The sequence below is a fragment of the Sceloporus occidentalis genome, unplaced genomic scaffold (assembly GCF_023333645.1).
Source record: "Sceloporus occidentalis isolate IW3139 unplaced genomic scaffold, rSceOcc1.0.p SCAF_15, whole genome shotgun sequence".
In the NCBI taxonomy this organism is placed as follows: domain Eukaryota; kingdom Metazoa; phylum Chordata; class Lepidosauria; order Squamata; family Phrynosomatidae; genus Sceloporus; species Sceloporus occidentalis.
Genome location: NW_028316995.1, coordinates 16,309,579 through 16,337,463, shown reverse-complemented (window position 1 = coordinate 16,337,463; position 27,885 = coordinate 16,309,579). Strand labels below are relative to the sequence as shown.

The window sequence follows — 27,885 nt, the reverse complement described above, 5'->3', positions numbered from 1 at the left end:
TCACCACTGTTCCAAGTTTTCTCCATTTGTAGATAATGGCCATGGGCGTAGGAACCGGGAGGGACGGGGGGGACAGATACCCCCCATTAACTCATGCGGGGGGGACCGATAATAAAGAAATCCCCCCCAGGGCCGTAGGAACCCCCCCGCAATAGAAACGCCGCAAATGCGGCCCGCGAGACCGATCTTACGCGGTCCGCACCTCGAGCCCTGCTACCTACCTGTGGGAGGGTCTTCTGTACTGCACAGAGGAAGCGGAACCCAGCAGAGTTCACGTGACATCACATCACATCCTGCTTCCTCTGTGCAGTACCAGAGAAGGCAGAGGGAGGCCGCGCCCCCTGCTGAAGTCTGTGAGCGGCATCGAGGAGCTGCAGTGCAGGTAAGGGGGTAGGGAGGGTGTTTGAATCAGTATGCGTGATTGAGGGAATGAATCTGTGAATGAATGAGTATATGAATGAGTGTGTGTGATAGCATGGATGTGTAAGTGCTGGAACCTAGGCATGATGAGACTGTGATTGCTGTTAGCAATCACACTCCTATCATGCCAAGTCAGCCAGTACATGCTGAAACCTAGCTAGCTGCCCCCCTTGTGTATTGATGCTGCCAGCAGTATGGGGTCTGCACATCACTTACAGCCACCCTGTACCAGCATGTACTGGCTGACTTGGCATGATAGGAGTGTGATTGCTAGCAGCAATCACAGTCCCATCATGCCTATGTTCCAGCATTTACTGGTTGGATGTGTAAGTGCTGGAACCTAGGCATGATGAGACTGTGATTGCTGTTAGCAATCACACTCCTATCATGCCAAGTCAGCCAGTACATGCTGAAACCTAGCTAGCTGCCCCCTTGTGTATTGATGCTGCCAGCAATATGGGGTCTGCACATCACTTACAGCCACCCTGTACCAGCATGTACTGGCTGCCTGGGCATGATATGAGTGTGATTGCTGTTAGCAATCACACTCCTATCATGCCAAGTCATATTGCTAATTTTGTTTGTCAAATTGTGGTGTGTTACCTACTTGTATTAAAAATGTGAGTTTTTATTATTATTTTTAAAGGTGGGGGGGTCATTTTCGGTTTTGGACCGTGAATGTTTTGGTCCAGAATTTTCATTTTGGTGCATCCCTGGAATAAATAGAACTATTTCATTTTTAATTATCCTGAGTCCTGAATTTGTAGTCACAAAACTTTCTAGGCCCAGAAATCAGTGAGAGGAAAAGTAAAGGTTTTGTGTCATTTACTTTATTTTAATCTGCATATTTTATTAAAGGCCATATTTTCTCACAGTGAAAACTGAGTGCGGCCCGCGCACATATACAATTCTGATGAAGTGGCCCACTGCAGAAAAAACTTGTGAGAAGGGGGGGTAGGGAGAGGGTAGCTAGTGTGAAGGGAGCGGTAGGGCAAGGGTAGCTAGTGAGAAGGGGGCAATAGGGAGAGGGTAGCTAGTGGGAAGGGAGGGTAGGGAGAGGGTAGCTAGTGAGAAGGGGTTAGGGAGAGGGTAGATAGTGTGAGAAGGGGTTAGGGAGAGGGTAGATAGTGTGAGAAGGGAGGGTAGGGAGAGGGTAAATAGTGTGAGAAGGGAGCGTAGGGAGGGGGTAGATAGAGTGAGAAGGGAGGGTAGGGAGGGGGTAGATAGTAAGAAAGTGTCAGAGGGGGGGAGAGGGGGGAGATAGTGTGAGAAGGGGGAGAGGGGGTAGATAGTGTGAGAGATGGGGAGAAAGTGGGGATCTGATGGGGAAAAATGCTGTCCCCCCCAGATTTGTAGGGGTTCCTACGCCCATGATAATGGCTCTCGTTGTAGTTTGCTGGAGTTCCATAGCCTTAGAAATGGATTTGTAACCCTTTCCAAACTGATAGACGTCAATGACTTTGTTTCTCATCTGTTCTCATCAATTACATTTGGTTAATTGGTTGCATATTGTCATGTGGTCTGTTTAAAATGCTATAAACACAATAACATCCGTTTTGGAATTGTGAGGCATAATGCATTTTTCCATAATTTAAACAAAATAAGTATTTTTTTCCTTCCTCAAACAACATATTGTTACATCCCATTCTCAGAAGATAACAGCACTGGAAGTACAGAACTTCAGTGACTTGTTTGCTAACATCCACTGAATAAAGTTTGCTTGAAGAAAAAAGTAAAAAAAAAAAAAAAGAACGAGTGGAAAGAAAAGTGCCACGACTCCAGAGAGTCAGCAGAGAGGCTGAACCGGCTCAGAGAGCGAGTCTGTGCCAGCAGGATTCCGGCTCTACCGCAGCTCCCACCGTGTGAGCCTCTCCACAGCACTGACCGGGCAGCATTTACCTGAGCTTCCCTCTGCAGGTAAGGAATACATTGATAAATTATTGTGTTGACAGTCACTGCGATAATGGGTTAGAATAGACAGTCTCTTGCATGCACTGTCTCTTTATGTCAGTGTCTCTTCTATCACAGCTGGATCTCACTGTCTCCAGGACTCATTCTAGTTTAGCAGACGGAATGTCTTGTACGATGATCGTGGATTTTTTTTTGTGTGCAGTGTCATGACTATGATCATCAGTTTAGTGGGAAAAAAGGAAAAAAAAGTTCCTGATTTTCATTGGGGAATGAGCTTTATTATAAGTGTGTGATCGGTTCGGTATCTTTGTAACAAGAACCTTTAAGAAGCTTGGGATGGGTGCTTGTCTATGAGGATGTCAGATCGGGTCCGGCATATAAAAAAAAGGAGCGATCATTTGGCAGAATTTAAACTTAAAAGTAACCGGAAAACTTTGTGACTTGCGTGGACTTTGCATGGGAAATCATACGGGAAGCGGTTGGAATGTGTCTAGAATCTACGTGTCAGTGGAAACTTCATGTAGAAACGCTATTCTTGTAGACGTTGTTTAAAATCAAGATTTAATGGTGATATAATAACGATGAGTATGGAACTAGGTGGAGATTAGATGTATCGTTCTGATGATCTTTGTGAAGCCAAAGCACATTAAGATGTACGTTAGCTTGCGATCGTGAAGAACATCCAGAACGCATGAGTTCGTTGGAGCATCTAGAATATCCTGCTTAATGAGAACTTATTGTGGGGAAACAGTCTACACGTTTTTGTTGGTTCTTTTGTTAATGGGAATGATGAGACAGGCAGAGCTATGGATGGAATCCCTGCAGTTAGGGAGCCCCCCCAATCTGTGAGCTGCCTCTAGAAGAAGCTTACGTGTCCACATTTCTCATCAGATCTGCCTGTGTGAGGGACACGTCTACTTAACCCATCTAGCGGTCTGGAAAAATCACTGGTAATCTCCATTTCTCCTTAGGGGATGGGCCTTATTAGCATATGGGACGGTATGTTTGGTCTTCCCTTACGTGTAACCTACTCTCTATTCCAGACTTTGGAGCTGTGCTCCATCAGCTTTGATCTCTCATTCCTAATTTGAAAAACAGCAGACATTATGGAGCTTTGCACACAAGCTGCCCAAGCCTTGCAGCCCTATGAAAAATGTTACTTACGTCTTTAGAAGGTCTTACAAATACAATTAATGATAACTATAATAGTAATTATGCCCAAAAAGTTTTCCACCAGAAACTATTTAAACTTGTTGGGAACCAATTCAAAATCCTCCCTTGCATATTTTACTATCTAGATAAAATGCCTAGAAATTACAAGATCTATTTTTGAGTTTCTATGGGTTTATTTACATATTTTAAATTATTATGTTATTGTTTATGGTCTATAAAAAAATTATTGTTTTCAGTGGCAAAATAAACAGTCATATTTCAATTAAATGGGAAACAGCTGGGTCTGACACTAAAATGTGACTTTGTCCACAAGGAGCAGCTTGTGTTGTCATTAAAGGGTTAATAAATAACAAAGACTTCTTACCCCAAGTGTTCAACGCCTTGAATGTCCTTCAGATGAAGATCCTACTGAACTTCCAAGTTTCAAATAAGCCACGAACACATCATAGAGTGATTGAAACTAGAAGAGATTTCAAATGAAGAGGCAATTATGTAGGCTATAACCCACTTTCAAGAATCAATGAGACGATAAAACAACGTTTCAATAAAAAAAATAAATCAAGCTTATGTAGATTGTAAATGTAATTTTGCTGAAAGCAAAGATATGGATGGCCGAATTTTAAGGGAAATATGATGTGTTGATGAGAAATGTGTCCTTCTTCCTTTCTTTCATATGAAGAGACACTTTCCCCGGAGATCTGAAGGCTAGTGAAAGTAGGGATAACACAAAAAAAATCCCAAATCAGAATAACACAAGTATGTGGGTGGTTATTCTTTTTTTTATTACCAATGAAGTATATGAACTTAAATCTAATTACTGCCCTCACAGTCAGGCAAATAAAATAAACCCTGCAACCTATACTATAAAGATCTGGCAGTTATTAAGCATGGCACACCCATAAAATATACTATTAAAATGTTTTATTATATGCAATTAGCTTTACAACTCCGAAATGGGTATTTTTCAGTTTTGCCTCTAGGGCACGTATTCCTGGGCAGCATTTTTGATCAATACTTTACACCACTAATATAATAATTGAAATCACCTGGCCTCTTTTATTGGGAACTAAAAATGCTCCCATAGCTTACTGCTCATGTCTTAATAAATGTGATATACTCATAAAAGGTATTCACGTGTTCTTTAGATTACATTTATTTATGAGGGGCCAGTAGATTCTGCAGAGATATTACGGTGGTGGTGGTGGGGGGGTGAAAATGCATAAATTACTTAAAATTGACAATAGTCATATTTCTACACCAAAGAAGGATGAGAGCCCTGATTTTTTAAGATGAGCCCAAAATTTAAAGAGAGGGACTACTTTGGTGAGGGGGATTGGATTGCAGTGAGAAGCCAGGAACAAGGTAAAAGGCTTTGTCAGGGTTCTGCTGAATCCCTCCATTCATTAGGGGAGAAAATAATTTAAAGGGACCGTCATGGAGTGTCCCTTTAAGTTGCAGTTGCAGTATACCTAGAGTCGGATTAACCAAGGGGCACATTTAGTGTTTGGGTGCCCTGAGTCCCCATCCTGTGGTAGACGTTCCTGATTGTTCCTGCTCGGCCCCCACTACTGTCATAACCTGTGCTGCCTGTGAGCTCTGGATTAATGTGAGGGACACATCAGACACTGGCAGAGAGGATCCAACTCTATAGCAGGTATCCATACCTGGTATGGCAGGGAGAATGGCATAGTTTAAATCTCCCAGCTTCTTTTGGTTTACAAATAATGTCTCTTGAAGAGAAAGTTTGTTAACCTTCACCCTTAAAGTCATTATCTTTTATTGAGCAGGGATAAGACCAGAGAGCTAAAGCTGTAATAAACACTTGATTGAAAACTAAAACAATAAGGTAAATATTTACGTTAATGGATACATTAATGGAGAAATCTTCACAGTAGATAATTTGTGTGGGTGTATTGCAGACTTTCTTTAGTGGGAATTTCAGGTAGCTTCACCCCAGGGTCACCTTCAGGGGGCACAGCTGGTACCCTCTATCATGGGCCCCCTCATTGGCCCTTATGGACTGTTGGCACGGAACCGATTGTTAGTATGGGATGGGGCAATGTGAGGAGCATAGGGCAGGGTGGTGAGACAAGTCCTGTGTAAAATGTATACATAGCGTGACAGGGACACCAACATGAGGAGTGATATGTAGGTTATATGAAAGGTAGCAAGTAGCTTATCTACATGAGTAGTTGAAAGACAGATATACCAAATGATACATCCAGTCCTGATTATCTAGGAGGTGATGTTGCAAGTAGGCAGAGCTGTTTTGCTTGGTGATGATGCAGTGCCACTTTCTGTGCACAAAAGGCACACATAGCTTAATACCAGCTTTACTGCAAAATGGATGCTTCGTAAGCGGAGTAACTGTATTGGTGGCCGATTGGGACAGGCAAGTGACCAAATCTGGACACCTTGCAGGTATGGTGGAAGCAATAATGTCAGCTACTGCTTGGTTGTCGCTATCAAGTTAGAATTCTGCTGTTCTGCAGAGCCAGTTGTTCTTGCTAACTCAGTTCAGTTAGCAAGAGTAAATTATTATGATTATATAATGTTTTTTTGGTCTGGTAACATGTCGCTTTCATGCTTTTATAGCGTAAGTACTTTTTTCAGACATTCTCCATACATGGATAATTAGCTGTCATTACTAATTGTTAGCTTTACACTTTCAAAAGTAAGATCTTCATTTGTTGGCTCTGGGTATGAATTTCTCCTGCAGACTAACCCAGTTATTCTCTGGAGATTATAATTTTCTTCTTGTAGCACAGCAGCTATCAGGACACTTAAAATGCTAGGTAACTAATTGAATATGGAGCTGACTACATCTCTAAGGACGCCACAATTATCAGGAATTCACTCAGCTCTGCTGCATCTGCGTTATTGCATGAAGGGAAGAAGTCAGACACAGAAGGTAGACGTAGAATGACCTGTCATGCATCATTATGTTATTATTATAAGGATGTCCACTGTTCAAAAATACAGATCATGTATCTTGCATAGATATCAGGACCTTTCTGCTGATGTAACGGTCTGATGGTAGCCTAGCTGATCCTGGTTGCACGTATTACCAATTATCCTTTAATTGTGGACCCTGGTTACTGTCGAACTGCCATTATCTTGCTGCTTTGGACTAAAGGAAAAACCTTTTATTTTCTAGATAAAATATCGGGTGCTGATGATGAAGTTTATAAATATGCTGACCCTTTTCTATACATGATTCTATTCCTAAAAGTTTGTTTTATATTTCTGTGTAAGCACAGACTTTTATTTTTTATTTTTTTTTAGAAGAATTTCCAATTATTTGACATGTTTCTTTTTTTCTTCTTGGAAATGACTGGAGCTGTTATCTCCCCAGCTGAGCACCAAACATGTTTTCCTTTTTGATTACCTGGGAACTTTGTGTTACCAAACAATACAAAAGGGGGTATTATTTGGTAAAGAGACTAGACTGCATGTTGATGCATCGATGCCTCATATTTTTGTAAGGTTGCTGTGTGAAGGATTTTACGTAGCTATATTCATTTTACTGACTTTTTTTGTAAAGCAGTGTTTTATCTAAATGGTCTGCATCAGGCCAGTGGTATATTTATGAGTGATGCCTGCCTATCTACCTCCACAGTAGCCATGCATTCTACTGATGGTGACAGAGATCTCCTTTATAACCAGCCTAATGAGCAGGAGTGCACAGGAGAGCCTGCAAAGAGGTCCCTAGGTCTAATATTGTCCTATTCTTCTTTAGACAGAAGTGCTCAGATATACCTTTTGAAACCCTTGATTTATGCCGTGGTCATAGGCATGGATCATCCAAAAAAAAAACCACTTGTGGAACAGTTAGCCAGCAGACCTGCCACAATGTATTACCAAAATCACAAAGATCATTACTGGCTCATAGAGCAGCTTGCAGTGGAAAACATTCCTTCCATTTGGATAAGCGTGAAATGACTTGATGAATCAGAGAAAATCTGAAAGAAATACAAGCCTGCAGAATTGGAATAGCTCTATGCTGTTTAGTTCTCTGAGATGTTATAAAAAATGAGTACATAGCTCATTTGTAAAGTCTTCTTTCATTAACATCTATTTGTGATTAGTCTAGGACCTAGGTTATAATTCTATATACATATCAAAGTATGTGGTAGATGTTTAAACATATGGATAGATGTGTACTTTGAGTATGTGTTTCTTATTGTTTATATTAAAAGACAATTATTTCTATTTTTTATTTTTAGACATCAAAGCATTAAAAACAAAATGGATTTGTACGACCCTCAGACGATAGGAGTAGTTGTGTTTGGCGGCTTCATGGTTATATCTGCCATTGGTATTGTCCTTGTGTCCACTTTTTCCATGAAGGAGACATCTTATGAAGAAGCATTGGCCAAGCAACGCAAAGAGCAGGAGAAAGGTCTTCAACCCAAAACCGATAAGAAAAAGAAAGATAAAATCAATGAGAAGAAAGGAAAGTCCAAAAAGAAGGATGATAAACCAAATGGTAAATTACCCGAGCATGAAACATCTCAGGATATCGTTGAGCAGAAAAAAGCGGAAGTGCAGCCTGAGGTAGTAGTGGAGGAGAAGCCAGTACGTGAAGCGCCTGTAGCACCTGTTGTGTTTCCAGCTCCTGCTTCCGCTCCAGCACTGGCTCAAGCATCAGCTCCAACACCGTCTCCAGAAAAAGCAGCTTCTTCTCCTAAAGACAAAAAGAAGAAACAAGAAAAGAAGGTGCAGAAAGTTGAGCCATCCCAGAATCCAGCAGTGGTTGTAGCACAGGCTCCGCTTTCTAAGGCTACAGTTTCCAAGACGGCTGCTTCTAAACCTGCTCCAGTTTTGGAAGTGTCTGCCAAAGAAGTCCCTGTGGTTGCTGTTCCTCCTGTGGGATCAAAGCCAAGCCCACCAGTCACCAATTCTATCCCTCCTAAGAAAGCCGAAGCTGTTGTAAGCCATGAAGAGTCCAAGAATGACGCAGCTCCAAAGAAGAAGAATGTATCTAAGAAAAAATCCGAGACAGGTATGCAGTTTTTATTTTTCTTTCATTCATATTCGTGTTTAGTCCCTATTTTAGAATGACATTAAAGGGAAACTAGAGAAGAGATCTGCGAGATCAACTGTCTAGTAATAAAGGTTAGCAAAGTGGGTAGATCTAAATTGATCCAAAAGTGGACTGAACATTTAGTTGAAGGTGATACTTTATATTTGGGACCAAAAGCTTGACATTTTTATTCTGTGATAGCCTAATTAAAGTTATCACTTTCAACTAATCACTCCAGTTTTAAGCGTCTAACCTTCCAGATAAAAAAGTCATGCTTTTATCTGCTTACCTTAGCTGCGGAATCCCTACTTCCCTTACTATCTAGGGTGTCAGTCCATCTTTCTTTTTTTGTCCATAGTTATCCCTCACTGCACCGTTGTCCACTTTGTCTGTTGTTGTCCTTTTCTTCTTTCTGTCATTGTGCATCTCTCTTTTATCCTCTGTTGTTCTCTGATGTTTATATATATATATATATATATATATTTGTGGCAATAATAAGTCTATTTCTTCAGTGTAATTATGGCCTTTATGACATGGAGCATTTTAAAAATCATTCAGCAGAAGAAGGGTTGCCAGAGGCTTTACTTGTGCAGAGACAATATCTGGAAAACATTAAAATTCCTCATGTTCAGGAAATGATATCCTTTGCTTTCTAAGGAAAGAACAGATACCGTCATGGCATAAAAGGAGTGACTATGCAATACTTCTAGCTTTATGAAGTGGACACTCCAAAATATATATATATATACTAGCATTCAAAAGTTTGGGTTTACTTAGAAATGTTCTTGTTTTTGAAAGAAAAGCACATTTTGTACATCAAAATAACATAAAATAGATCAGAAATACAGTGTAGACATTGTTAATGTTGTAAGTGACTATTGCAGCTGGAAACGGCTTATTTTTAATGGAATATCTTCATAGGTGTACAGAGGCTCTTTATCAGCAACCATGATTCCAATGCCACAGGAGCTAATCCAAGTTTAAGTTGGCTTAAGTTTAAAAGGCTAATTGATAATTAGAAAACCCTTTTGCAATTATGTTAACACAGCTAGACATTTGCATACATACATAAACAATGGTTAAAATACTGCAAGCTTCAAAGTTAAAATCTAAAATCTTGTATAGCAGCAGGCAATGCCCACAAACTGCAGGCGGATTATGTAGGAATCGGCCGTGGAAAACTGCAACATTTTGTCTGGTTATTCAGTTGACCTTGGTAGAGTGCAACATAAAATCTAGAATCTTCTTAAATGTTAGTTTAATTACAATGGGTTAAGTACGGATGATGCTGTAAAATATTTGGCCTTCAAACTGCAATCTTCTAGAAGCTCCAAACCTTTGGTAGGTATGAGATGTCAACAGAAACTGAATTGTGTAAAAGTACTATATTCTTCTCCTTACACAAATAAATAGCAATAGGTCACATAAAAGGTCTAGACGAATACCCTCTAGTTATACCTATAACCAGTCCAGAGTCTCTTATTTGTCATTTCAAGTGGAAAGTATGGGTGCTTTGGTGTTAATAAAGTTACACAGCAACAGAAACAATTTAAGGATATACCTTGCCTTTGCCAGGGACATGGCCCATTTAAGTGCACACCCAATACTAATTTGGCTATTACTGGTATAATAGAAGGCAACCCTCTTTACTGTTTTTATGACAAAGGGCGCCGTAGGCAGCTGTCAAATAAACCAATTGTGATTACGTAGATAGATAACGCCACTCCCCATTTCACATCAGAAATATGCTAGACAATGAATTGTAGGAAAAAATAGAACTTTGAATTGTTCCAGTTGAAATGACATTTTTCTTTCATATTTCCTGGTTTCTATATTAAGAGCAGCATCTCCAGTGTTAAGAAGTGAACATGTTTGAGTTGGTAAAATAAAAACATATAAAACCTCCAATATCGGAAATCTAGACATGGGAGACCTGAAGTGTTATATTTCCAACGCAATAATTACCTAGCAAATTTTCACATTGCAGCATTTCACAGCTTCTGCTTCACCCCATGCGAAGAGGGATTTTTACTCGTCTGGTCAGCTAAAAAAAAACCCCAAACCCCCTCTACTCAAAACATTCAGACCTAACCACTGAATATGTTTTGTTACTGGGGCTGAAGGGAAGTCGTTTTTCCATCAAGGATAACACTGTTTAGAGAAGCCTATGTAAGGTTTTTATTTCAGTTTTTCAGTGTGTGTGTGTCTGGCTATAATAGTGTGTGCACATGTGTGTCTGGCTATGATAGTGTTCGAACATGTGCCTTTGGGTATGTTAGTGTGTGGGTCTGGGTATGTTAGTGTGTGTGTGGGTATTTTAGTGTCTGGACATGTGTCTTTGGGTCTGTTGGTGAAAGGGTGTGGGTCTGTTGGTGAAAGCGTGTGGGTATAGGTATGTTGGTGAAAGCGTGTGGGTCTGGGTATGTCGGTATATGTGGTGGTATTTTAATGTGTGAACATGTTAGTGTGTGAATGTGTGTCTTTATCTAGGTATGTTAGCATGTGTGTCTGGCTGTGTTAGTTTGAGTGTCTGGGTGTGTCTTAGTGTTGAATGTCTGGCTGTGTTGTTGTGGGTATTTGGGTATGTATAAGTGCGGAGTGTCTGTGTGTGTGTGTGTGTGTGTGTTAGCGTACATGTCTGGATGGGAGTGTTAGTGCAAGTGTCCGAATGTGGGTTGGTGTGGGTGCCCCTCCCGAGGTCAGTCTCTTAATCTGCCCCTGATTACTTGAATTGTGCAGAAATATAAATACCTAACTGTCAACCTGCTGAAATCTCTCTAATTACTCATGGAGACTGCCCAAAAACCGTAGGAGGATGGTAAATTGTTAAAAAAATGGGTTCTTTAAAGATACATAAGTTTAAAAAAAACTGACAAGTCACTTCATATTGGAAACATTTTTGTAAGTGGTTTGGTCTTACCACAAGTCCAAGCTTATGTCAAGATAAGTAACTGTCAACCCTTAACTAAGGAAGTGTCTGGATGAGCTTAACGCCAGTCACTTAATGTGCCCGAAATGAACGTTTCTTATCCATTTGCCTTTAACCATCATTGTAAGTGGAAAGCTACAATTTTAAAGTAGCCCACATACAACTTTCCTTACTTATAAAACATTCATTTTTTTGCCTTTCAACCTACTTTAACCTCTTTAGCCTTAGGACACATAGTAAGTTGCTCAGAACTGCTATGATTTCTGGCGCACACAAAGGAATTAGAGAAGTTTTATTTTTTTTAATTGCTTTGCCCAAAGGAGAGTGAATTATGTTACAATGTTTGTAGCGTTAAACACAAGGGAACGAGCAAGTGCAAAGTAATTATAGAGAACGAGGAATTTTAGTGCAGTGCTCAAAAATGGCGCCATCACCAAAACAACCAAAGTGATGGCGATAAGACCACTTCTAAAACTGTGCACCAAACAAATAGGCAGCTGCAAGCAAAACACATTTCTGAAGATAGAAAAACAATTGGCAAGATCGTCTGGACTCCTGTATATTCTGTCCTGTGTCAAGGGACAAAGTTGTAGGTTTGTGAGGATCTATGAATCTGTCATTGTATTTTGAGTTTGACTTCCAATTTTAAAACGCCATTCAAATTAATACTAATAGTCATTTCCGGTTTGGAATTCAGAAAATTAAAAACCAAATATGGGTCTTTATTACTGATCCACTTGGCTCGCCTTGCCCCTTCCTGATGGTAGCGTTCTAATGCAGACACTAGAGTGAGTAGGGGATGAAGAGGATGAGTGTGGTGAATTATATAATAAAATTATAGACAATGCTTCCACATAGCAGATACCTGTGTATTAATGTATGCTTTTCATTTTGCTTTTGCAGTTGTTAACGAGCTGGATAGCGCCATTTACCTCCCCTACAAGACCCTGGTTTCTACTATAAGCAGCATGGTTTTCAGTGAAGGTGAAGCCCAGAGGCTCATTGAAATTCTAACTGAGAAGAATGGTATTAAACAAGGAACCTGGCACACGGTAATGCTCGCTTTGTCTGTGTTTGTGTCTGCAGAGTCTAATTATTTGTAGAACACAGACAGACCCACTAATAATTGTTAGGGTGAAAGATGTAGTTATTGTTGGTGTGGCAGGTAATACATCTTGTGTCTTTATTCTAGAATGGTGGCTGAATGCAGAATTCTCCAGTATAGCAATGCTGCTATGATTCTTTCTATCTAACATTAATTATTTATTCTATAGACAACAAGTCTTAAATGAGAACACTTAGTATCAGAAATGAGTGAACAGCTTCATGCCCATTTGGTTTCAAGACACCTTTGGGCCATTAGTGAAGCTATGTACGAGCAGTTTACTCCTCCCTAATACAATGAGAGATCCCATATCCTTCAGATTAATTATGTGATGGCTGTTTTAAATTTTGACTGATGAAGTTCCTTATGACAACATATAGTGAATCATTTACCTTGCTTATGCTTGGTATTGTAACCTGTTAGGCAAGCTAGAGTGCCAGTCAAAGAACTGGAGAGGCTTGGTAATGTATGATGTCATGGCACCGGTGACTAGGGGACTCGAGTGGAATTATGTTGGCTGTATCTTTAAGCATGCGCTTCGTTTATTTAAATATTTTAACCCAGTTAGGATAGCACAACAGTTTATGAAAAGCCACAGAAAAGCCACACATCTAATGCACTCATGGCAGATTTTCTGTTCTAGACATTAATGTGACGTTATTATAGGTGACAGTTTCTCTTTAAGGAAATTGAGGTCTTGCAAATAATCAGGACATTAAACCCTGCTCCGATGGCACTTACAGGCTACCCAAAAAGGAGATCCAGTTACTGCTCTAAAAAAGCAATTGGAAGAGAAAGAAAAGCAATTATCAGCTGAACAAGAGGACGCTGCGGCTGCTAAAAATAAACTGCGAGAGCTGAATAAGGTAAACTTGGCATACGGCCCCATACACCTGCCGTTCTCACAGGGCTGGAGCCGCAAAAGTAGAATAACTGGCCTATTAACTCAGCTTGGGAGATATGTTCTAAAAGTTTTTGAAGAGCTGCATATTAGCATGAATTTTGACAGATTGATATTATTAGTAAATTATGAATGTGTGTGTGTGTGTGTGTGTGTGTGTGTATATATATATATATATATATATATATATATACACACATATATATATATATATATATATATATATTATACCTACCCCGTATTTGCTCGATTATAAGACGACTCTGATTTTAAGACGACCCCCCAAAATCTAAATATTAATTTAGGAAAAAAACAAAAAGCCTGAATATAAGAAGACCCTATAGGAAAAAAAGTTTTACTAGTAAATATTAATTCATGTAAACAATTTTTTTCATATTTAATAAAAGCTATGATTGAGAAAAATATATATTTATTATTTTCTTTTATTTGCCAACCTGCCCCCCCCCAGTTATGCACATCTGCCCCCAGGGTTGCCACTCTGTCCCCAGAAATGCCTTATATCCCCTATTTGCCACTCTGCCCCATGATGTGCCTTTTAACCCTCTATATGCCACCCTGCCTCCAGAAATGTCTTATACCCTCCTATATGCCACTCTGCTCCATGATATGCCTTTTAACCCCCTATATGCAAGAGTGGCATATAGGGGGTTAAAAGGCATATCATGGGGCAGAGTGGCATATAGGGGGTTAAAAGGCCTTTCTGGAGGTGTGTGTGTATATATATATATATATATATATATATATATATATATATATATAAACTGCTAACAGCAATCACACTCCTATCAAGCCAATCACACACACTCATTCACAAACATTTAAATACTCATACTTGCTCAAAAACCCTCCCCCACCCCCTTACCTGAACTGCAGATCTCTCACTCGCAGACTTCTGCAGGGGCCCGGCTGTGCGAGCAACTTCTCTGGCCCCGCCCCCAGAGGAAGGAGGGGGGAGGCAGAGTTATGTGACATTCTTCTAGCTTCCTGTTCTCCTGCTTCTAGTAGAAGAGACGCTGCTCGCGACCAAAGCACCGGTAAGCAGCCTGGCCCCAGCGGACATTTTTTTGAGGTCTGATTAGAAGACGACCTCGATTATAAGACGAGGGGTATTTTTCAGAGCATTTGCTCTGAAAAAAACCTTGTCTTATAATCGAGCAAATACGGTATATATATATACACACACACAAGAACGAGTGCACTCTTAGGTCTTTTTCGTAAAGATGTTGACAAAGGGTCTGGATGTGACCCCAAACGTTGATGAATTTGTCTAATCTGTTGGAATACATACATACACATATCTGCCTGTCATTAAAAATGTAATTCATTTTGGGGCCTCAGTACCTCCAATATCCATCTCCACATATCATGCCTACCATTCATCCTACCCTTGCATCAGCTCCTTTCCACATTAATGCAATTACTGCTCACCCATGGCATAGGGTAATCTTTGTGAATACCCAATCAAACTACTACCAGCTCTACCAAGCATGACCGACAAAAGGCTATTAAATGTATAGCAATATATATCTTCTTTCTCATACCCTCCCAATACGTTATGTATAAAATAAGGTTCATCTTTTCTTTTTTTGGAATGATCAGATATCTCTTTACTTTCCATATTTTTTGTTTATGGCTACAGAATTTTTTTGGATGTAATAGGGCTTCTACTTTAAAGGCAGATGAGTCCCTTTGAGCCATTTAGGCTATACATTTTTAATTTGCCTTTTTTTCTTCCCTTATTGGGGTATTTGCGCTGGGAATGGAGTTTATCGGTTATGATTTCTCCAGACCTAAAATATAACTGCTTTTTGTAACGTGTAGTGTTGTCCATGTTACAAAAGCTGGATTGCAACATTTGAACTTGTCTCTGCTGGTAACAATTTAATTTTCAAGATTCAAGTTGAAACTATTACAGAAGTTATTGGCCTATGTTGCTCTCATGTTGAGTTTTTATTTAAGTTCATTGAAAATCAATAATTCTGTGAAGCAACTGATGACACACAAATTAGATAATAAAACTGGACATAAATTCATACTTACTAATGTTATTTCATATTTCTAGTTTTATAAGTTAAAGATAGGGGCCCTAATAAATATTTTTTTTAAAAGCCAACTTCGGGCTACCAGTGGTCATATGGATAGGTCGGTCATTAAGTATTTATTTCACTGACATCTTCTGGGTGAAAAATGTATTACATTTCCACAATTCCCATTATATATGCAATCCAGAGAGCTGATTTCAAAACTTTTAGAGTGGGTGTAAAACATTAACTATATGGACAAAAGTATTGGGACCAATGTTCCCTCTAATTTTTCTTAGGTGGTGTGCGCAGAAAATTTCTCTTGTGCAAAAATTTTCCCAGAGCCAAAATTTGGTGTGCACAATATGCTTCTGCAAACGTTAAATTTAAATTGTTATTCTATATTTTTGGTACAGCTCGCTCATGGTTAATAACACTACATTATAGTGTGATAATGTAGTATTACATGAAATTACATGAGAAGGTGAAATTCTCACTGCATAAGTAAATTATGAGCGAATCACGAGCGGAGGCTCCAGGCCGCATAAAGGATAAAAAAAAAATTGGGAAAAATTGTTGTGCGCAGGGGCTTACCTAGAGTATTTGGCACCTGGGGCGGATCCTGTACGTGGGACCCACACACACACGCTTTAAAACTGCATAGCTTCCATCGTTAGGCAAACATTGACAGGGGTACAGCATAACTGTTATCATTATTTACTAAGGCAGACATTGACGGGGGTACAAGATAACACCTATCACTATATACTGAGGCAGACATTGACGGTGTTACAGCATAACTGCTATCATTATATACTGAGGCAAACATTGACGGTGGTACAGCATAACTGCTATCATTATATACTGAGGCAAACACTGACAGTGGTACAGAAGAACATCTATCACTATATACTGAGGCACGCACTGACGGTGGTACAGCATAACACCTATCACTATATAGCGAGGCACACATTGACCATGGTACAACATAACACCTATCACTATACATTGAGCCAGACATTGACAATAATGCAGCATAACCCCAATCACTATATACTAAGCCAAACATTGATGTGGTGTAGGCCTACCACTTTAGTGTCTGGCCTAGTATCTATATAAATTCTGGACCTGAAAATTTAGCATTCACTTGCCTGAAACCGAAAATGACCCCCCCCCACACATTTAAAAACAAAAAAAACCACTTTTATTAAAAGTAAAACCAAAATTAGACAAAAAAAAAATCAATAACGATATATATATATATATATATATATATAATTAACAGCAATCACACTCCTGTCATGCCCAGATTCTAGCATGTACTGGTTGCTTGGGCATGATAGGAGTGGGGTTTAATATAAATTAATATTGTTATCAAATTTTTCTGTCCAATTTTGGTGTGTTACTTACTTTTAATAAAGGTGTGGTTAACACACCAAAATTGAACAAAAAAATATATAATTGCTACCAGCAATCTCACTCCTATCATGCCCAGGCAGCTAGTACATGCTGGAACCTGAGCATGATAGGAATATGATTACAGCCTCCCTATGCCATGCTATCCCCCCACACACACACTTACACATCCATGCTATCAAACACACACACTCATTCACATTCAGTTTAAACTACAGCATAACACCCATCACTCTCACACACTTACTAATTTACTCTCACAGAATGTTTTCCTACCTTTTCTCTGTCACTTTTCCTCTTCGTTCTTCCTCTTCTGTGTCCTCTCCTTCCGGTGCAGTAAAGACGGTGGGCGTGACTTCAGTGCTGTGCGCCGGGATCTGACATCAAATCAAGGAGCTCCCTTGATTGATTTTAAGCCGGTTGGAGGGAGATCCTTGATCTCCCCAACCGAGCTTGCTCCTCTAGCAGCGGACATTACTGTCCGTCTCTGGAGGGGTGCTGTGCACACAACCGGTAGCGGACCGCCCCCCCTTCGGTACGCTACTGTTGTGCGCACAATTTTTGTTCGTGTGTGCTCCCTCTGAAAGCTATGTGCGCGCGCACAAGCGCACAGCTTAGAGGGAACACTGATTGGGACACACCTCTTAATTTTTAAATTGAAATCCGCCACAGGCGGATAAAATCAAGTTACTTTTGTCAATCATGATACATTTCCTAATGTGTTAATTTAGAAATACATTTTGTGAAAAACTAGGGATTACATATAATATTCGTCTGCTTGAAAGGCCACATCTATGGCATGTATACTTTATAGGCTATGCTCATCATGATAAGGGAAAAGATCTGACGCACATAGGAGAACATTATCTGTATCTCATTTTATTGTGGACTTTGCATCAGTTTATATTTTTTGGAGGCAGACCAGTTACTTGAAATCTCTTAGCTAACCTGTGTGTGCTGGCGACCTGATGGTATGCTAGCTAACAGAATACAGAGATGTTTACGTAAATAAGCAACTGATCCACAAGAATGGACCAGCTGCATATTTTTTGGGGTATCATGGGTTCCTGAAAGTGCTGGATGTGGGATGTGGAGAGCTCCAGGGTAAATAAAAAATTGTTTTTGGGGAAAGATCTGTGTTGGGGTTCATCATCTTTTCCCACTGTGTAAAATGTACATCGTGTTATTCATACTGGTTTTATTGTAGGAACTTGCAACCGAGAAGGCCAAAGTTGTTAGCGTGGAAGCAAAATCAAAAGAGCAACTATTGTCCAAAGACAAGGAGATTACAGCTGTGCAGGCTCGTATGCAGGCCAGTTACCAGGATCACATAAAAGAGGTCCAGCAGCTGCAAGGAAAGGTAATGGCTCTACAGATATCTCCGTTCCCTTTATCTGTCTCTATTTGACCAAGATTGAAGCGGATCTGTTGCATTTAAAAAATTCTACAGTTTTATACACAAAAAAATGCATTTACAAATTAAAACAATACAATATATGTATTTGAAACATACCTACTGTGTCTAGCAGTCTTTGTAAGGGTAAATGAGGAGAAGGAAGAGAACTTCAGGATGGGAGATTAATTAGACAATCGGGGCTCTGCCACTGAGACACGGATCTCAGCCTCCTCAAGATTAATGTTTAGGTATCTCCAGAAACAATTACGCTGATGGAGAAGCAAAAAGCGCCGGCTTTAGGAATTTGAATTAATTAATCTTCTTTTGCAAGATTCTGTGAAAGTGAGAGATCCCCTTTTAACTTCTGTTTTAAATGAATACAATAAATGATAAGGTGTAAGCATGTGTACAATAAGGTGGCCCAAATAGTTCTTTTAATCAGGGATGCAAGTAATAAAAAAAATCATGCCGAGATTATGTATTACCTCTCCGCAATATGGGTTTCCTCTAATCATACCTTGCTAAAGGTTTTCCTTGTCTACAATACAGTGACTAGTTTGGCTCCTAAAGGTCCTATTAGAAATCTAGAGTGACTTTGTTGGATTGTATCGTTCGTGTCAGGTGAACAATACAGCATTACGGTTTTGGTTTACATTGGATTAAAATAAAGCTGTTGAATAAATACAAATAGTGTTTTTGTTTGAACACATTCATTGCCAATGTGGGTACAAAAGATCTTGCTGTATGTTCTTTGTCCCTGTAAACAATGGTTATGCAAATCGATTTGTCCTTTAGCCGTATTACTTTCAATATTACCCAGCTTTATCCATTTTTTTCCTAATAAACCTAATTGTATTAACATCATACAGCACTAGACGTTATTTATATCAACGCATGTATATCTATTTGAAAACCCTCAGATTCGAACTCTACAAGAAGAGATTGAGAATGGCCCCAAAGCCCAACTTGCTCGTCTGCAGCAGGAGAACTCTATCCTAAGGGACGCACTTAATCAAGCCACAAGCCAAACTGAGAGCAAGTAAGTGATAAAAAAAATATATACCATCCAATAAAGATAATTTCCATTTTTGCCGGAAAACCAAGCAATGATAGGCAGGCACTCCTACCTGATAGCTGGGGGGGGGTAAATCCATGACTTCTCATTGTAGAGCGGTACAAAATATGAAGACGGTATATAAATCAAGAAATAATAACAGTAATCAGTGTATCATAGCTGGGCATGGATGGCGTTTCCTTCTGTTCAGAGAAGGAATTGTATGGATAATGTATATCTTGTTTTGTTATGTGTCTTGTTAAAGAGAAGGTCCCACAACTTCATAGACTTAGAGTTTGAGGTCAGCGTTATTATTATTCTGGTTATATATATCCTTATTTGTTATTCGTTATATGTAAAAATGACTTGGGCATCGTTAGTGACCACAAGCTGACAGCCGTTGTACCATCACTACAGTAGAAAATAATGGTATCTTCACTTCTAGGCAAAATGCGGAGCTGGCCAAACTCCGGCAGGAGTGCAGCAAACTGACAAAGGAACTTGCTGAAAAGAATGACTCCTTCCAGCAGGAAGAACAACGTAGAAAGAACCAGGATAGTAAAGTAGCTGCTTATGAGAATCAGGTGTCGCAATTACAGGTAAGACAGGGAAAAGCATGGAAACAAGGTAAACGTGACTGCATCGTTCCATACCATTTTTATCCAAATTCTGCAGCTTTGAATAGAACTTGCAGTTAGAAAAGGATCATACCCTAACCCAAAAAATACTTTTAATGGCAACTGTATTTAGCAAAATACCATTCACTTATGAAAGGTTGTCATATTAACCTATACTGTATATCCCACCATGTACATGTACAGTGGCTTCAAAACACAGTTCTATTGTGAAATACATCTTTTCACATGCAATACTTCAAAATGTGCTCAAAGTTTAATTGGTATGTGTACTTTTTTAAGGCTTTGGGGGAAAAGCCAAGAGGGAGGTTGAGTAAACCTGTGTCACTCTGAACTGACCCCTTCTCAGTTGGCAGTGGCCAAGAATTCATTGCTTTTTCCTGGAATTTGAGGACGATCACCTCTCGAATGAGAAGAAAACCTTACACGCAGCTGCTAGATATGTCTGTGTTTTGCAAATGCCTGGCCTCGGGATAGGAATAAAGTCCTGCTCCAAACAAACTTCTGTTTAGTTTCTTATGCCTCTTTTGGGATGACCAGAAGTTTCCACATTAGAGAATGGCAGAGAAATAACAGAGTCTTTGTTACAATGTCTGCCATATTCCAGTATTCCTCGCAGCCTCACGTTCTTTGAAGATGAATCTGCTTTCGCAGCTTTGTCATTAAATGTTTAACTGGGTTGTGTCAGACTGGACAGGAATCCATTTGCTTGGTTTCATCCATTTGGCATTGATACTTTGTTTTAATACTGGCGTTTAGGAAGTAAATAAAATTAACGCAAATTCCACTCTTTCTATCTAAAAAAGTTTCTTTAGCTGCTGTTTTATTGTTTATGTTTTTTAACAACATGAAAGATCCTGCTGAGTTCTGGGGGAATATGGTCGTATCCATCATTAACACACAAGCAACCCTAAAGTTTTGCAATGGCGGACATATTCAGTGATGTTTATTCTCTAAAAGATCTAGGACTTGTGAAAAACCTTTCGATGTTAAGATTTGCATATTTCTGGTTTAATATAAAGAAAAATATGGATTGTAAAAGGTGTATAGGGTAAAATGTACAGCAATGTCCTAAAAGTTTGACTCTGGGCCTCTTGCTTTCTGAATAGGCCTGTATTTGACTGGTAGGACAAGACTTTACTGTGGGCAAATGTGTATTATATAGGGGTTGTCAAAATGGATTACTAGACACTGACCTGCTATGACTTAGCTTTTAAGATAAAGTTGAGCAACTTTTTTGTTTCAGACTTTACAACAGGAGAGTGAAGCTACTCTCCAGAAGAGATTGGATGAAGTGAATGAGGAGCTGCGGAAGTCTCAGAGCAGCTACAAAAACCTACTCTCCGATTCAGAAAAGGCCAAGGAACAGCAGAAGAACTTTGCAGGTGAATAGCAGGACTACGTAAACCACCAACATATTAGACAAAGATACCCATTTCACAAAGTCAAATAATAATGAGTTGATGTTCAAAATATTTGTGGCTTTTCAATATTATCTCAGAGATTCATATATTATATGATGTGTTTTCCTGGTAGATCTTCAGACCAAATTGACGTCTTATGAAGCTGAAGATAAGCAGAAGTCAGAGGAGCTTGACAAGCTAAACAAAAAGCTTCAGGAAGTTACAGGTGAAAACATCCAGCTTAACGAGAGGATAAAATCCATTGAAGCTTTGCTGGAGGCTGGTCAGAGCAAAGATACAGAAGCAGAGAAGCAGCAACAGGTAAGGGCAAGTTGGTTAAATATCAGGCTTGGGTGCCAATATTGTCTATGTGGGAGAAGGTGGGTACTACAGAAAAAAAGAAATCAATCAAAAAATGTTAATTCATTCAACTTGTGTCTTAGGCAATGCTTCTAATCATAATAATGTACATTGTCATTTTGGATAACATATAGTGTGTATTATACAAAATTAAACAAAATGGACCATGCTTTGAAACTGTAGGCTCATACGCATACAAATGTCATTTGTTAACAGGAAACTAAATCGGCTGAAATTGAACAACTACAGGACAGGTAAGGAAAAGCGTATGTGTATATTGTTGCATATATGTGTTGTTAAACTCACCTGTTGCTATGTTTCTGATAATGGGTGTTTTATTTTTTAACGTGTATTTTTGTTTGTAGACTTCATCGAAGTGATGCTCAGATTTCCTCACTGGAGAAAGAAATCACAGAATTAAAAGATGCAGTTGAGCAGCAGAAAAATAAAAACAATGTAAGTTTCATTGGTAAAGTATTTAACATTTCAAATGAAGGGTTTTGTAGACAAGCATTCATATATATAGTGCAGTGTCATTACATTGCATTAAACCAGTGCTTATCCAATATAAGAAACTTAAGTATGCAAAGCATTGTGTCTTGTAGAGGCAAAAATGTAAAGGACAAACATTTACATTTCTAAATCTACGACTCTAATGCTATAGAGTATAATCCCGCTGTGTGCGTGGAACGACTAGGGCCATGCATCCTCTGTCCCTTTAATGTACAGTGTGATTGATTACGTACATAGTACCTTGTTGTCATAATGTACAGACATACGAGGATTCACCCCCCCACACACACACATAAGCCAATGGTAAAGATGCATTTCGCTCTTTTATCCTGAAGCCCAGCTCCTACTCTTTTTCGTGCTCATTTTTTCCTTCCATGATTTTGTAATCTCTTGGCATGAATGCTGCTGTTGCTACATTTTCTGAGAAATGTTACTCTGTTTCCCTTTAGACACATAAATAACATTTTCCATTGATCCTGTTCCAGATAAGTCCTGTACATGATATATCTCTGACCTCTTTCATATGTATATTAGCTATTTTGTTACGTTTGTTAGAAAGTACCAACCATATATTATACATACTTGTGTGTTCACTGAAAATAGACAAAAATATGGCGTATGTAAAGTTAGTCATCCACAAACACATCAGGTTTATTAGAAAATATTGTTTGATAGGATTTACGAGAGAAGAATTGGCAAGCCATGGAGGCTTTAGGTCAGGCTGAGAAAACCTGGGAAGAAAAACTGAATGCTGAGAAGAAAGTAAAGGTAAAATAAATCTATACTGGTGCTTAGTGATGGTGTACTTATGTGATATATGTAATAATAATAATATATGTATTGTTTTATAGAGCGCTATCATATTCCGCAGCGCTGTACAATGGGTAGAGAGGACATAACAAGTAGTATACAGCATAACAATTTGACTTAAAGAAGCAACAAGGGAGGAGGGCCCTGCTCAAAAGAGCTTACAATACACATAATAATGTCTAGATCCATCCCTCTCTTGTCTCGCCTGAATATTGGTGTTCTAAAGTAATGTTTGTAATGAGAATAACAAGTCAAATATTATATCTCCCATCTGTAACCTCTATGTCAAGCTTAAGGGACTTTATTTATTTGGTTGGTCTCCATTCTATCTTGTATCTCCCCCTTGTGGCGGAAATGCAAATTACATTTTATTTTATAATGAGAAATGTACACGTTTCTGTTTTCATTACAGGAAGACACAGTGCAACATCTCAGGGAAATTCAGACACAGACAAAAGAAACATTGCTGTCCTTATTTCCTCAGGTCACAGTAGAATCACAGCAGGTAAAGTATATAAGTTGATTAATAAATGGGTTGAATGAGATATATATAGGCAAGGGAGGTCCATTGTAATGAAACTCAGTTAATGTTTGAAATGGCTCATGCAATGAATACATAATATTTATTTTAACATTGTGGGAAAAAGAAGCAACATGTGCTAATTTAGAATTCAGAGAAAACCATATATAACACTGTACATAAATGTATAAAATTAAATTTTTTTCCTATTTCTTCACCTATTACAGGCATACAATGAGTGGTTACAGGAATTCAGGGAAAAAACCTCAGGCATCCTAAGCCAGCAGTCTGAAAAATCATCATCATCTTCTGTAAGCACTTTACCATTTCATTTTTTTTAATTCTGCCATGAAAAGGAACGGCTCTATTAGCAGATGACCTACTAATACTGTTCAACAAATCGTTAAATGTTTCATGACTTGGAAGCACATAAGGTACCGTAGTTTGACTGATGAAGCCGCACCAATGGCAATTGTTTGAAATAGCATTTGTGTTTGTATGTAGGAATTATCATTGAAACTGAAAGAAGCAGAAGAAGCACACACTACATTGCAAGCAGAATGTGAGCAGTACAGAACCATCCTTGCTGAGACGGTAAGTTGCAGCGCTACATTTAGGAATGGTATACTCCAAAATTCCTGGGTGGTAATAAAACAGTCCACAACACTTAGTTTGTAGATGTCTGTGGGTTGAATTTAAATTTCGTATACATTTCATGCATGTGTTATAATCAATGTTCATCCTTTCCATTTGTGTAGGAAGGAATGCTCAAAGATCTTCAAAAGAGTGTCGAGCAGGAAGAACAGGTGTGGAAAGCAAAGCTAACAGAATCCGAGGAAGAACTCCGGAAGGTATTGATCTTAAGTACAAATTCTATAGAAATGGTCCTGTAGAAATCTCAAAATCTGGACATGCTCATCACAAAGTTGTGTCTTTAAATTGCTTTTATGCTTTCTGTGTTTTATAGTCACATATCCAGGTGAAATCTCTAGAAGTGGTTGTGGAAAAACTGAAGTTAGATCTCCAAAGTACTGATCAGGTAACTTAACCTCTCTGTTATGACTTTTATGAATGTCTTATTTTAATGTGTTGGTAAATCTGTTGGACTTCTGCCTGCTGTTGTGTGCAGAATAAACCATGCTCCTTCACGTCAGGACATGAACAGTGTCTTTATGTCTCTCTCTATGATAGAATGCAGTGCTGATATGTTCTCCATACATATGGTTCTTGTTTTATATCCAGTGAACATACAGGTATAGTAATCGTGCGTGTCTTTTTTGTTTTCAGTTAAAAGAATGCATCTCCCTCATGGAGGCTCAGCTGGAAACCCAGATGAATTCAGCAAGCTCAGAATGTCAGAACTACTCGAAGGAAGTAGAAAGTGTATGTATCTGAAACGGGATAAGACATGTGTGATATTATGGGGAAAAGCACTTTGCTGGCGAGGTATGACGAGATCCAAATATTTAACTGTGAATGTTCTCCTACAAGAAGGACCCATGTCACTGATTTAATTGTGTTTGTGCAGGGCCAATTCTACCCTGCTTGCAGGAGGACTTAACTTTCAAAATACATCGACACGCATACAAACTCGGCTTATTAGCGAATATAATAATCACTCCTGTGCAAAGTTTGTACAGTTATGGAAATACGCTGCAATGCAGTACCCATATTAATGCAAAATATGTTATTCTTGATACCAACTATCTTATCTGTTATAGGATAGTATCCTATTTTTAATAAAATGTATGCCTAGACCGCATTCTCTAGTTCTGCTAGAAAACATAGTAGTTTGTTTTGAGGAAGTACAAAAAAATGCTGTAGTTAACGCTACGATCATAAAATTTCATACATCATGGGAAGTGACCGTCTAGATTAGATAGGAATAAAGTTCGAAACTCTTAGTAGCAGATAATTTATTGCTTTCAGCTGATGGCAACCTGCTGCATGAATATGACCTGGTCTGGTGACCAAAATGTAGAATGCTAGCCTTTTAACTCTATTTTTGTTTTTAAATTTAAGCCATTATGAAGATATGTCAACTTTACACCTTCCATTTTGCATTAGTTGCAGCAGCTTTTATCTGAATCACAGACCCAATTGGAATCTACGAAAGCAGAAGCAAGGAAGCAAAGCAACGAATTGTCTCTGGTGAGTTGCTTGCTTTTTTTGTCACAGCAAATTGGCCGAATTTGCTTTATTCTAAATATTACCAAAATCTTTACTTAAGCCCCACTTTCTCTATCTATCTATCTATCTATCTATCTATCTATCTACTTATCTTAGTATAAGTGTCCATGTAATAGTACTAGATCATGATTTCAATGATAACCCTAAAAATATATTCCATGATTGGAAATAACATGTCCTCCCTTCAGCTTAAGAAGCACAAACCTTAAGTGCGGAGTGTTTTTGATTGTTATTGACGTATGCATGATGTATGGTTGGGTAATGTTATTTAGTAGGACATTTGATGGGTTACACAAGCAGTTAATTATTCTGCAATCCTTGATAAGTGTGGTCATTGGAAATCTATAAATTGAGGGAAAAGTCTTATCCCCCAAATTGTATTTTTAGCTGATTTTTTAACTCCAGTAAATACAAAACACATGCCCCAATTGGCATTCAGTAACATGCACTGAAGTCCATGCACAGTGCACTCCGGCATACAACTCTAACTTTCCCTGCATACAATAGAGGTAGCTGGGGGAAGAGTTACATGAAAAATGTCCACAAAGATTTGCATGCAGTATTGACTGGACGTCAGTATGCACTTAGCATGAAAATATTTGGCTTTGTTGTGTCAGTATGCAAATGTATTTATTTATTTACATAGCTCCGGCAGCAGCTCCATGAAATGCAGAATCACGTGCAAGAAAGAGATGCTATTGTGATAGCAGAACATCAAACTAAACAGAAGGTTAGTGATGCACATGTAACAAGATCAGATTATGTTTACTGACTGCAGTCGTTATCAGAGTTCCACCGACTTTCAGGCTAGAATACCGTGATCACCTAGCTTCTTATCTGGGGGTGCTCCTTCTTAGGAGAGAGGATGACAAAACTATGAGCAAGTCTTTCCTTTCCCCCCACTTACCTATTCTTTATTTAAACCATTTGGCTCACTCACTCAAGTTTTTATGTAGGCATCTATCTACCTACTTACCTACCTTCTTGTCAATGTCAGTGTCTATGTATGCTAATGTTATTGAACGTCCTACATTTATTTTATATGTCAGTGTATTTATTATATATTAAAATATAACCTAATATAGTTTGTCTTTTAATGTAATCTCAGGTGGAAGTTCCGCAGTTAACACTTGAAGAGCAGTTTGCGGAGCAGAACATTTCGTATGAGCTGGAACAGGTAATATAGCTAAAATGACATGATCTATTTTACATGTCCATATAAGTGCTGCTTCGCTTAGGCCAAAGCTCTTTTGCATATTAAGCATATAAACTTTAGTGTTTTTTTTTTTTTTTTACTGTGGATGTTTCATCGCGTAAAAACATAGAGGGGTCTATTCACTAAAAGTAGATTTACAACATTAATTATAACACATATATAATTAATATATGTATATATAATATGTATGCTATATTTATATATTCTATATTTTTAAACGAATGGGTTTAAAAAGGTAACTTTTACATATGTATGTATGTATGTATATATATATATATATATATATATATATATATATATATATATATATATTTTAGTTACCCAGAAGCATTTCACCTCTGATAATGGGAAGTGGGGTAAGGAATAGAGTTGGTGGATGATACCGAGCAATAAGCAGCACCTGGTCAGATTTTTGTCTCTTAAACCCAAGGCGATATGGAATGTGGACGTCCTGTCGTCAGATGCACTCACATTTTATATTTTCTTCCTTTTTATAACTGAAAATGCAGAAATCAGTCCTCAGTTTGCAACAAGAGCTGGAGAAGTTGAAATCTGCAGGGGAAACTGCCTCCGGCGCAGAAGAAGCCCAGCAATTAAAGGTGGTTACATAGTTCTATAATGGTGTAAAACTTAATACACCCATTTGAACTTTTGGTCAACCTATGTCAAAATGTCATATATGTAGGGATAGTAGTGCTGTTTTTTTGCTAGACATATTTTCTTTATGGTTGCATCAATTCAAGTCACCGACGCCACATACGCAATAAATCAAGCAATGGTATAATCTTCTTTAACATCCTTAAAACTTTCTAAATCTGGATTTAGAATCCAGACTAACCGAATCCTGAAAAAGTCGTAACGATTC

At 38.6% G+C, this 27,885-nt stretch overlaps 1 protein-coding gene across 1 annotated transcript; it reads left to right on the top strand.

Moving 5' to 3' along the window:
- The first annotated feature begins 7,752 nt into the window (after positions 1-7,752).
- On the top strand, positions 7,753-27,631 carry RRBP1 (ribosome binding protein 1). Its single transcript, XM_089481433.1, has 21 exons — positions 7,753-8,509; positions 12,363-12,511; positions 13,308-13,430; positions 18,131-18,283; positions 19,240-19,358; positions 19,819-19,972; positions 21,255-21,393; positions 21,545-21,732; positions 21,988-22,025; positions 22,137-22,227; positions 22,960-23,052; positions 23,507-23,599; positions 23,842-23,925; positions 24,119-24,208; positions 24,373-24,465; positions 24,582-24,653; positions 24,902-24,997; positions 25,682-25,765; positions 26,451-26,534; positions 26,913-26,981; positions 27,530-27,631. The coding sequence occupies exons 1-21, from the start codon at positions 7,753-7,755 to the stop codon at positions 27,629-27,631; spliced, it is 2,871 nt and encodes a 956-aa protein (XP_089337559.1).
- The last annotated feature ends 254 nt before the right edge of the window (positions 27,632-27,885 follow it).

Coding starts and splice junctions, on each gene's coding strand:
- RRBP1 (XM_089481433.1), top strand. CDS start 7,753: ATGGATTTGTACGACCCTCAGACGATAGGAGTAGTTGTGTTTGGCGGC. Junction 22,026..22,136: donor ATTGAACAACTACAGGACAG/GTAAGGAAAAGC, acceptor TTTTGTTTGTAG/ACTTCATCGAAGTGATGCTC. Junction 24,998..25,681: donor ACTCGAAGGAAGTAGAAAGT/GTATGTATCTGA, acceptor ATTTTGCATTAG/TTGCAGCAGCTTTTATCTGA.